Source organism: Oncorhynchus gorbuscha, linkage group LG19, assembly GCF_021184085.1.
Source record: "Oncorhynchus gorbuscha isolate QuinsamMale2020 ecotype Even-year linkage group LG19, OgorEven_v1.0, whole genome shotgun sequence".
NCBI classification, from domain to species: domain Eukaryota; kingdom Metazoa; phylum Chordata; class Actinopteri; order Salmoniformes; family Salmonidae; genus Oncorhynchus; species Oncorhynchus gorbuscha.
The window spans coordinates 33,333,087-33,345,509 of NC_060191.1; the positions used below are offsets into that span (position 1 = coordinate 33,333,087).

Sequence of the window (12,423 nt, forward strand, 5' to 3'; positions counted from 1 at the left end):
TTTTCTATGTGATATTTTTGACATGTGAAACATTTGTGTAAAACGTCAGACACGTGTCCGTAAACCACGCGTCTGCCCCGTGAACATTTACGTGTGAAATCTTTCACATGATTTCACGTGTCCAAAAACCACGTTTTTTTACACGCTCTTTTTACAAGAGTTTACATTTTTTTTTATTATGTGGTGTGTGCATTCATGTGTAAATTTGAATGTGGGTAACAATACTTTAAAGTACTACTTAAGTCGTTTTTTGTGCCGACTATCTGTACTTTAATTGACTATTTATATTTTTGTACAACTTTTACTTCACTACATTCCTAAAGAAAACAAGACTTTTACTCCATACATTTTCCCTGACACCCAAAACCACTCCATTTCGAATATTTAGCAGGACAGGAAAACGGTCTAATTCACACTTTTATCAAAAGAACATCCCTATTGCCTTTGATCTGGAGGATCCATTAAACACAAATGCTTTGTTTGTAAATGATGTTGTGTTAGCATTTGTCCACGGCTATCCTTAAATAAAAAGAAAATCGTGCTGTCTGGTTTGCTTAATATAAGGAATGTGAAATTATTTGTACTTTTGATACTTAAGTATATTTTAGCAATTACATTTACTTTTGATACTTTAGTATATTTAAAATCAAATACTTTTGCTCAAGTAGTATTTTACTGGGTGACGTTCACTTCTTAAGTCGTTTTCTATTGAAGTATCTTTACTCTTACTCAAGTATGGCAATTGGGTACTTTTTCCACCACTGAATGTGGGTTCACAGAACTGAACTTCAGGTCCCATGAGTACATTGGCTCTCATTTGCAGATGCTGCGGCTCTCAATAAGGTATTGATTTGAGGGAATCAATTCTAAACTGAATGGACTCCAGACAACCCACTGACCAAGATTAGACAGAAGTTGTGCAGAATTCCATTATAATGATCCACACTTATATTGGAGAAGTTGTCACTTGTCACAGATGTAAAATGCTTTGCCCATAGACTGAGGTGGAGCGAGAAGAGAATCCAAGATGGACATATTGGCCTTTTCTCAATTGGATTTGCACAACTACTGCGTCCTCTCTCCGTCGTCCTCTGGCCTCCTTTAAAAAAAAAGGTAATCAAGGGGAGGTGGCGAGGAGAGGGAAAGTTATAACAGAGACGCTAAGAGTCGAGAAGCAGGTGCAGGTGAAACGTTTAAAACAACAAACATGGAACAAGACAACATAACATTAGCATCTACGCATAAACACAGGAACAATAGTGACTGAGGAAAGAACCTAAGGGAGTGCCAGATATAGGGGAGGTAATGTCCAGGTGTGCCTCATGACGTGCAGGTACACGTAATGATTGATGCCATGTGTGCGTAATGATGGATCCCAGGACCAGTGGTTAGTAAACCAGCGACGTCAAATGCCGGAGCGGAGGAGCTGCAGTAGACATGACAAAATTGGATGAAAATGCGCTTTTATGAAATGTCTGTCCTTATCCCATTGTGCGTCTTCAGGGTGGAATTCCAAAATAAATATATAAAGTAATAAAAACAAATTTAGCTAGTTTTATAGAAAAAAGTATTTCTGAAGGACTCAAGTAGGTTAGACTTGTGCTTCCTCGCTAAAAGGCTATTGAAGAGAGGGGGGGGGACGTCTTCCATTTGCTTACTAACGAATTGACACTCTCCTTTACCACTGGACCACTTATCGGTTTCCTGGTCACGGAAGAGAGAGGACGGAGGAGAGAGGGTGGAGGACAGACTTTTGCCCAAATGACAAAAGGCCATTCTGTTCCCTGTGTAAAATAAAAAATGCCGACCTGTAAAAAGCCTCATGGGGCCAGTGGCACCGTGCCTGTCAGGCTAATCCGGTCACTTTGTAATTCGGTGAAGCCATGCAGACAGGTGCAAATGTGCTTTAAATGGAGGAGAGAGGGGTAGCTGGGTGGGTGGGAGTGGAGGAGGGGAATGTACGGGACACTCCATTGGATGACAAAGGGATTATTTATTAATCATTTGATTCACTGCTCCTGTAAATTTTCTATCTCATTCGGTGAGGATCCCGAGCTTTGCTCCACTGGCTCAAAAATGGTCCACCTTTACTCTTCCTTTATACATCTTTACCCTCATTTGGGGTTTGTTACTGGCCCATCCACCACCTCAGCCAGTCTGTCGCCCTCCACTGTGTGTCCCAAATGGCGCCCTATTCCCTATATATTGCACTACTTTTGACCAGAGCCCTAAGGGCCCTGGTCAAAATAAGTGCACTACACAGGAACGAGGGTGCCATTTGGGCAGCAGCCGACATATTCAGACAGCAGTCCTCCTCCTGACTACCATAGAATGTTAATGAAAGACAGGGATCAACCCCCACCTGAAATTGCATTTTGTTTCCCCTGCAAGTAAGATTTAAGCCCAAACTCATGTGCAGGGGATTGCAAAGGAAATACTATATTATATTTCTTCTTCTTCCCACCAAAAAATCAATTTCATACACTGATTCAGTGTGATGGTGAATGTTAGGAAAAAAAGATATCACAAATGCTTTTGGAAGACTGATAAAATATCTGATCGGTTTCGTTTTAATATAGTTCTCAGCTATTATTTTAACTAGGTCAATGTGCCCCTGCATGGCAGCAACTGTTGGTTGGCACTAACTCCTACATGCCACTTTTAAGGAGTACTTTCGTCCCCAATTGTTATCTTAAAATGAAGGATTGTTGATAAATGACCAGATCTCATTCCAACCTGTTGCTACAGTAATTATGTTCCACCATTGCACCACCACTCAATCTGTCATATTGTAATCTATAGTCGTAGGTCTACTATCGGTGATGTGAAATCATATACAGAGCAGCTGTAAGTTAATACATCAATAGAACATGATCAAGTTAATAGTTAGCAAACCCCAAACACCTACTTATTAAAGGTTAACTGGGAACTGCTGGCTCATACTGTTAGTGCAGGTTAAATCTACACACAAAGCAACACGCAACTCCTATTTAATAGGCTGAATGTGATATTTGGACCATGTCCTGTATTATCTGACTGGATGCTTGTCTCTGTGTGTTGACAGTGTGCCAGATCCTGTCCAAGGGAGTGGTGGGAGTCCTGGGTCCCTCCGCCAGCCCTGCTTCCAATTCCATCATCAGCAATATCTGTGGAGAGAAAGAGGTGAGTGCTGGCTCGCATTTTGGCTCGATTTATTTGGTGTCACAATAGCATTGTTTGCCAGTCATATTATGGAACAATATGTTTTATTATTACTGTGTTTGAGGCCGTGCTTGACCCATGTCAATACCACAGCAGACAGAATATTTTTCAGAACATTCTAAGTTATTGTTAAATTCAGACGGGCCAAGAATCAGGGTCTCAACAGTGACTGTGACCATTTGATCAGTCTTTAGACTTTGGACTCCCTGGTGATGTGCACTGTCTATCCCTTTTAAATGTTCTGACTGAGCTCATTCCCTGTGTGAATAAATAAACATGTAGATGAATTGTACGTTCTTAAACAAGTTAACTTTCTGTAATGTATTCATCGGACCATGCACCACGAATCCTTAAGCAGTGTTTCCCAAACTTTGTCCTCAGGACCCCAAGGGGTGCAACTTTTGGTTTTTGTCCAACAGCTGATTCAACTAATCAAGCTTTGATAATTTGAATCAGCTGTGTAGTGTTAGGGTAAAAAAAAATGTCCACCCCTTGTTTGGGAAACCAAGTTTGGGAAACGCTGCCTTTAAAGGGATACCTTGGGATTTTGGTAATGAGGCCCTTTATCTACTTCCCCATAATCAGAGCATGCTAGCAGACACCCAGACTTCCAGTCACTGCGCTAATGCTAGTTAGCATTGGCTGGAAAAACTCTAACTTCCTTCAAACTGGACACAGACACACACACAAATGGTATCCACTAGTTCATCGGACTCTGGTGAGGTAAATAAAGGGCCTCATTGCCAAAATCCCGAAGTATCCCTTCATAAACTGTTCTTAATGCTAAATGATTAAGAAATACATTAACATGTTTCAAGCAAATACCATCTAAAAGGCAGAGTTCTGCAGAACTACAACAATGCTGACATGTAAGCACGATGATGCCACATCATGGCTCTTAAAAGGCGAACAGGATAGTGTTGAGGAGTTGCTCTAATAGCTGTCGGTGTGTACATGACAATAGAGAAAGGTCACATTGCGCTGTTACTACCCTGGAAGTGATATCTCACTAATGGTCTCCTTTTGCAAACTGGGCATATTGGTAGTCTTTCAGTGGAGGACAGCAGGGCCGGCCATGGCTGATGGAACATGTCTATGGGACTGAGGGAGGGAAAGTGCTTTGGCCACTTTATTACAACCTGTTTTAGGGGAGAGTGGAGTGCGATGGAGAATATTCTTTTCCAATATAAATTGCTTGAGGTGTGTTTAAATGCAGTAGCCACAGTACTAATGTGGATTAACAGTTTTTATAAATGGTGATTAGATTATGAATATGTGCTAGTATAATTTGCATCCAACACTGACAAATAAGATCAATCAGCAATCAATGTGTCATGTACAGTGCCTTCAGAAAGTATTCACACCCCTCGATTTTTCCACATTAAAAAAAAAAAATGTCACTGGCCTACACACCATACCCCATAATGTCAAAGTGGAATTGTGTTTTCAAACGTTTCACAAATGTATAAAAAATGAAAAGCTGAAATGTCTTGAGTCAAATATTCAACCCCTTTGTTATGGCAAGCTTAAATAAGTTCAGGAGTAAATATGTGCTTAAGTCACATAAGTTGCATGGACTCACTGTGTGCAACAAGTGTTCAACATGATTTTTCAATGACCGCATCTCTATACCTCAAACATACAATTATCTGTAAGGTCCCTCAGTCACTGAATTTCAAACAGATTTAACCACAGAAACCAGGGAGGTTTTCCAATGCGTCGCAAAGAAAGTCACCTATTGGTAGATGGGTAAAAATAAAAAGCAGACATTCAATATCCCTTTGAGCATGGTGAATAGTGTGCCAATAGTGTGCCAATACACCTAGTTAAGGCAAGGCGTCCTTCCTAACTCTGCCGAAGAGGAAGGAAACCGCTCAGTGATTTCAACATGAGACCAATGGTGACTTTTACAACAGTTATGAGTTTAATGGCTGTGATAGAAAACTGAGGATTGATGAGCAACATTGTAGTTACTCCATAACACTAACCGAATTGACAGTGAAAAGGAGGAAGCCTGTACAGAATCCACATATTCCAAAACACGCATCCTGTTTGCAACAAGGCACTAAAGTAATGATGCAAATTGAGTACCACTCTTAACATTTAAGCATAGTGGTGACTGCATCGTGTTATGGGTATGCTTGTAATCGTTAACGACTGGGGAGTTTCAGGATAAAAAAAAACGGAATGGAGCTAAGCACAGACAAAATCCCAGAGGAAAACCTGGTGCAGTCTGCTTTCCAACAGAAACTTAGTGATGAATTCTCCTTTCAGCAGGACAATAACCTAAAACACAAGGCCAAATCTACACTGGGGTTGCTTAACGAAGACAGTGAATGTTCCTGAGTGGCCGAGTTAGTTATGACTTAAATCTACTTAAATCTATGGCAAGACCTGAAAATGGTTGTCTACCAACGATCAACAACCAATTTGACAGAGCTTGAAGAACTTTGAAAATAATAAATGGGCAAATTTTTCACAATTCAGGTCTGGAAAGATTTTCAAGATTTACCCAGAAAGACTGTAATCGCTGCCAAAGGTACTACTACAATGTTTTGACTCAGGGTATAACGACACAGGGCGAGACCCAGATTTATACACCGTAGGCAGATGGTTCGAGTCTGATATTTATTGAAAAACAAGGGGCAGGCAAGAGGCAGGTCAGAGTCCAGCAGGTACAGAGCGGCAGGCAGGCTCGAGGCAGGTTGAATGGTCAGGCAGGAGGGTACAGTGTCAGAACCGGGAGGACTAGAAAAACAGTGACTAGGAAAAACCAGGAGCACGGAAAAAGACACTGATTGACTTGACAAGGCGAACTGGCAACAGATAGACAGAGGACACCAGTATAAATACACAGGGAATAACGGGAACAAATGGGAGACACCTGGTGGGGGGTGGAGACAAGCACAAGACAGTTGAACTAGATCATGGTGTTCCACAGGGATGTGAATACTTTTGTAAATTAGATAATTTTTCTATTTCATTTCCAATACATTTGCAAACATTTATGAAAACATGTTTTCACTTCGCCATTATGGGGTATTGTGTGTAAATGGGTAAGGGGAAAAATAGATTTAATACGTGTTGAATTCAGGCTGTAACACAACAAAATGTGGAATAAATCAAGGGTTATGAATACTGTCTGAAGGCACTGTATATTTTACTTTCTAAATGTATCAACCATGCATCTACAGTAGCCTATATAGTGTTATATGGTGTTTGTACCTGTGTGTGTGTGTGTGTGTGTGTGTGTGTGTGTGTGTGTGTGTGTGTGTGTGTGTGTGTGTGTGTGTGTGTGTGTGTGTGTGTGTGTGTGTGTGTGTGTGTGTGTGTGTGTGTGTGTGTGTGTGTGTGTGTGTGTGTGTGTGTGTGTGTGGCAGTTGTTGTGAAGGTGTTGGAGAGTCAATTACATCCTGTCTGTGCTCAGTGATTGTGTCTGTGTTCATAATTCTTAACTGGGAGAGTGCACAGATGCTGGCAATATGACAGGAAGCCAAGTAAATAGGGGACGCATGAAAATATGACTCATGACAGCCCTTGCTATGTGATCAACCCATTACCCACACTCAATTTATCATTCGGAGAGCTCTATATCCATTTGGGAGGCTCTAAGTGATGCTGTACAGAGCCATACTGTACTATCTGGATTTAGACAATGGTAACTAATAAAAACAGTATCTCTTCACAAAAAGCAATTGCGTAGCACAGATGCCGAGAACTCCTAGCTCACAGTCCATGTATAATCCTTTTAACACCTCTTTGAGTGGTTCTGGACTGGTACCGACCAATATTTGACCAATTTTTGTACTGAGTGCTTTGTGAACAGTGCAACATCAATTGCTGTGCACTCATTTGCTTAGGGAGCAACACGTCAAAATTTCAGGCCTATGCAAACAAATGTTCGATTTTGCAGCTCAGCTTACAATACGGCATATGAAATGGGAGACCTTAGCCCATGCAGCAAAGGCAATTTCATCACGCTGTGATGTTCATAGATGGATTTAGAGCGCTCAACATGAAACAATACAAAATAAATTCATAGAATTTAAACAAGACCACTTTATCTTGGTCACAGCGAGACATAATCACTTTGTGCTTAAAGCTGAAGTTGTAATGAGTCAGCAAGCATATGAATTGTGTCTGCGTCGCTCAGAAGATGCTGGTCAGAAAATGCTCTGTCAGTTATGAAATGGTGCCAATTTTGTACCGATCATATTTATTTTACAACTATAAGAAAGGTGAAATATCAAAGTAAGTCATTTATAATTTGATTGTTACTACATTTAGAAATCACTTCAATAATTCCATTCCCTATTCCCCAACTTTTGTTGAATAATATGATTTGTCATATTTTTATATTTGTTCTGTGTTCTTGAGCTTGTGTCCTTAAAAGACTACACCTCAGCAATTTATAACAATTTTTACCAGAAAGGTAAGATTGAAATCTTTCTGGCAGTTGAAGCATCTCTAGGTATTGTTTATGGCCCTCATATGATAAATAATTACTTTTGAATATTGAAATCTGATAAATAATTACTTTTGAATTGTAGTAGTACCTTTGGCAGCGATTACAGCTGTGTCTTTCTGGGTAAAATCTAAATTATGACATTACATTTAACCGTTTTTTATGTTTTGCTCTTGAATGCTGCAGAAAATCTTCTAAGTCATGGTCGTTGACACGGAACAAAAATCTAAACACAACACGTAAAGTGTTGGTGCCATGTTTCATGAGCTAAAATCAAACATCCCAGACATTTTCTGTAACGCTCCGGGTGTCGTGGGTGTGGAGTCAAATGCAGGAGACAGAGTTCAATGCTGTGCGTCTTTACTAGCACCAAACGCACCACAGGGTGCACACAAAAGTAACGTTCCCAAACACAGGGGAAAAAGTACAAATAGAAAAAATCACGACTAAGCACGTACCTCTACAACAGAGCTGAAGGTTTACAATAAAATAATCCCGCACAACAACCAGGCGGGACGGCTGTCTAATAAAGACAAACTAATTAAACATGAACAGGTGCTACCAATAAACATACAAGGAGGGGGAGGAAAAACAATCAGTGGCAGCTAATAGGCCGGTGATGATGACCGCCGAGCGCCACCCGCCCGGGAAGGGGAACCACCCTCGGTCGGACTCGTGACATTTTCCTTACACACAAAAAGCTTATTTCTCTCAAAAGTTTGGTATGAATTTGTTTACATCCCTGTTAGTGAGCATTTATTTTTTCCAATATAATCCATCCACCTGACAGGTGTGGCATATCAATAAGCTGATTAAACAGCATGAGCATTACACAGGTACACATTGGAAAATGCATAGGAAAATAATTGGCATCTGAAAAATTTGAGTGGTTTGCTGATGTCAGCGTTGTGAAAAGAGTGTCCCAAGGTGGCAGAGGGGTTATGGTATGGGCAGGCGTAAGCTACGGACAACGAACACAATTGCATTTTATCGATGGTAATTTGAATTCACAGAGATACTGTGACGAGATCCTGAGGTCCATTGTCATGCCATTCATCCGACACCATCACCTCATGTTTCAGCATGATAATGCACGGCCCCATGTCGCAAGGATCTGTAGCACAGGTGTTTGGTGGCACCTTAATTGGGGAGGACGGGCTTGTGGTAATGGATTAAAAGGAATAAGTAGAATGGTATCAAATACATAAAACACATGGTCTCCATATGTTTGATGTCATTCAATTTGCTCTGTTCCAGCCATTATTATGAGCCGTCCTCCCCTCAGCAGCCTCCACTGATCTGTAAACAATTCCTGGAAACTGAAAATGTCCATGGCCTAGATACTCCCCAGACATGTCACCCATTGAGCATGTTTGGGATGCTCTGGATTGATGTGTACAACAGCGTGTTCAAGTTCCCGCCACAACATCCAGCATCTTCGCACAGCCATTGAAGAGAAGTGGGACAACATTCCACAGGCCACAATCAACAGCCTGATAAACTCTAAGAGAAGGAGCACTGCATGAGGCAAATGGGGGTCACACCAGATACTGACTGGTTTTCTGATCCACGCCCCTACCTTTCTTTTAAGGTATCTGTGTCCAACAGATCCTGTGTCCAACAGGGCCTAATGAATTCATTTCAATTGACTGATTTCCTTTATATGAACTGTAAATCAGTAAAGTCTTTGAAATTGTTGCATGTTGCATTTATATTTTTCTTCAATATAATTTACATTAGCTGGTAATAGCTCTTGAGGTGGCTTTGAAAATGAAGGAAATGTCTCTCTTTTATGCATTGAAACACACACTTAATCATCCTGCCTATAGACTGCCGATAGGTGCTTATCACAGTGGGAGGCAGTTTTTTCTCTTGCTCGAATAAAAGTGGCGCGACAAACCTGCAGATTCCACTTTTAGTACTTTAGTACTAAATTTAGTACTTCTAAATTGCGCCGCGGCCGCCATGGCATTTCTCTCTTTAAAAATATATATATATTTCACTGTGACCTGCTGCTGCTGACAATCAGGCAGTGAGGCAGGCGTTGGTGAGTGAGTGAGTGAGTGAGTGAGTGAGTGAGTGAGTGAGTGAGTGAGTGAGTGAGTGAGTGAGTGAGTGAGTGAGGGGAGGGCCAGAGCAGTGTGTGTGTGTGTGTGTGTGTGTGTGTGTGTGTGTGTGTGTGTGTGTGTGTGTGTGTGTGTGTGTGTGTGTGTGTGTGTGTGTGTGTGTGTGTGTGTGTGTGTGTGTGTGTGTGTGTGTGTGTGTGTGTGTGTGTGTGTGTTTCAAAAAAAAAGTGTTCAGAGATTTCAAGATCCTCTGTCCAACTTTCATCACTCAACCTCTCCTATTGGATGTGTTTATAGTTATGCACATGGACAAACGGGATTTATTTAGAATTATAAACTGGGTGGCTTGAGCCCTGAATGCTGAATGGTTGAAAGCTGTGGTATATCAGACCGTGTATCACAGGTATGACAAAAAATACTTTTAACTGTTCTAATTACATTGATTACCAGTTTTTAATAGCAATAAGGCACCTCAGGGGTTTGTGGTATATGGACAGAATACCACGGCTAAGGACTGTGTCCTAAGAACAGCCCTAGCTGTGGTATATTGGCCATATACAGTGCCTTCGGAAAGTATTCAGACCCCTTGACTTTTTCACATTTTGTTACATTACATCCTTATTCTAAAATTGATCAAATAAAAACATCTGTGTCCACAATACAACTTACTGATAATGAAAATTCCAAAACAGGTTTTTAGAAATGTTTGCAAATGTATAAAAAACTACAGGTGTGTCAAGCTTGTTATAGCGTCATACCCAAGAAGACTCAAGGCTGTAATCGCTGCTAATGGTGCTTCAACAAATTACTGAGTAAAGCGCCTTATTGCTTAAAACCTCTTACCTCCACCCGACACGCAGGCGTCCCATCTAGACATCTGGAAATGCAAATGCGCTACGCTAAATGCTAATAGCACTCGTTAAAACTCAAACGTTCATTAAAACACACATTCAGGGTACTGAATTAAAGCTACACTCGTTGTGAATCCAGCCAACAAGTCAGATTTTTAAAATGCTTTTCGGCGAAAGCATGAGAAGCTATTATCTGATAGCATGCAACACCCCTAAAGACCCGCAGGGGACGTAAACAAAATAATTAGCATAGTCGGCGCTACACAAAATGCAGAAATAAAATATAAAACATTCATTACCTTTGACAATCTTCTTTGTTGGCACTCCTAGATGTCCCATAAACATCACTATTGGGTCTTTTTTTCGATTAAATCGGTCCATATATAGCCTAGATATCGATCTATGAAGACTGTGATCAAGGAACAAAAACTGCGTTTTATAACGCAACGTCATTTTTAGTTGACAATAAACTTTCACAAAACACTTCGAAATACTTTTGTAATGCAACTTTAGGTATTAGTAAACGTTAATAATCGATCAAATTGATCACGGGGCGATGTATATTCTATACCTCTACGTCTTGAAATAATGTCCGGGTAAATCTCAACCAAAATATCCTGTTGGAGACCGGAAGAAATGGGCTGTCTCTTGTTCGTTTGACCAAGAAACAAATCCTAGGCAAATGACAAGACTGTTGACATCGTGTGGAAGCTGTAGGTATTGCAACCTCGGCTCCAGGTAATGTGGTTTCTATTCAACAATACATTCAAGTGGCGCATTGATATATTTTCCAGTTTTCAGTGATCAGATCTTCCTGCGCTTTTCGATGAAACGCACGTTCTGTTATAGTCACAGCCGTGATTTAACCAGTTTTAGAAACGTCCGAGTGTTTTCTATCCACACATACTAATCATATGCATAAACTATATTCCTGGCATGAGTAGCAGGGCGCTGAAATGTTGCGCGATTTTTAACAGAATGTTCGAAAAAGTAGGGGGTAGGATCAACAGGTTAATCATTGCATTCAAAGAAGTTCAATCTACAACCATTGATGGAAAATTATCTGACGAGTTTAATAAGGGTGAATTATCTTTTCTCTGGGACATATTCTTAAGCTCACAATTATTATTGTATTGATGGAAAACTGCATTCTGCTTCTTAAGCCTACATCATTACAAATTATGTCAATATTTCTTCTTAATTCGCTCGATAAGGTTATGAAAAAATGTTTTATTTGATAAATGTGGCTCGTCATCTCTTGCTGCCCAAAAACATTTTGGGCTAGCTTTCAGGCCTTGTTGGTGGGTTTTGAGAGTTCATTGGGCTATACATTTCTGCTAGACCTAGCAACCCTGCATACGTCCATGGTTGAACGTCATGAGCCAGTCACACTTCATATGTAATGTAAGGCAATGGCATGCATTCCATAGTGTTCTTCCCTCCCATTGTATAATTAATATTTTGGAATTTGCCATCCATTTACCCAGGTGCTCAAATCTATTAGTCCAAGCTGATTCTGAAATGTAGAATTTAATGAAATGAGAGGGTGACGCCATGCTGGGTCAGTTTACCCTCCCAGGTTCTCATTGATAGTGCATGTTAATTCAGGATTATTCCACTCGGTCAAGCATGAGGTGTCAACTCTGACCACTATACAAGATGAAAGCACAGTTGAACGGCCATGAATGGAAGTTGAACCCGTTTTGGTCTCGTGGTCATGAAGTGTACATGTGTATTGTGAAGGCAGTCATCAGCATATGATATTCAATATCTGCCCTATATTTCTCTGACATTGACCTGTGTGTTGACTGAGTCCGCCGTGTGTGAGTAGTGTGTGTCG

General features: G+C 40.6%; 1 protein-coding gene across 1 annotated transcript in view; it reads left to right on the forward strand.

The window, feature by feature from the left end:
• Positions 1–12,423, forward strand: part of LOC124006128 (glutamate receptor ionotropic, kainate 4-like) — a 427,028-nt gene that overhangs the window by 276,179 nt on the left and 138,426 nt on the right. The window contains exon 5 of the mRNA XM_046315921.1: positions 3,065–3,162. Within this exon, the coding sequence (XP_046171877.1) occupies positions 3,065–3,162 (98 nt within the window). The remainder of the gene's footprint in view (positions 1–3,064; positions 3,163–12,423) is intronic.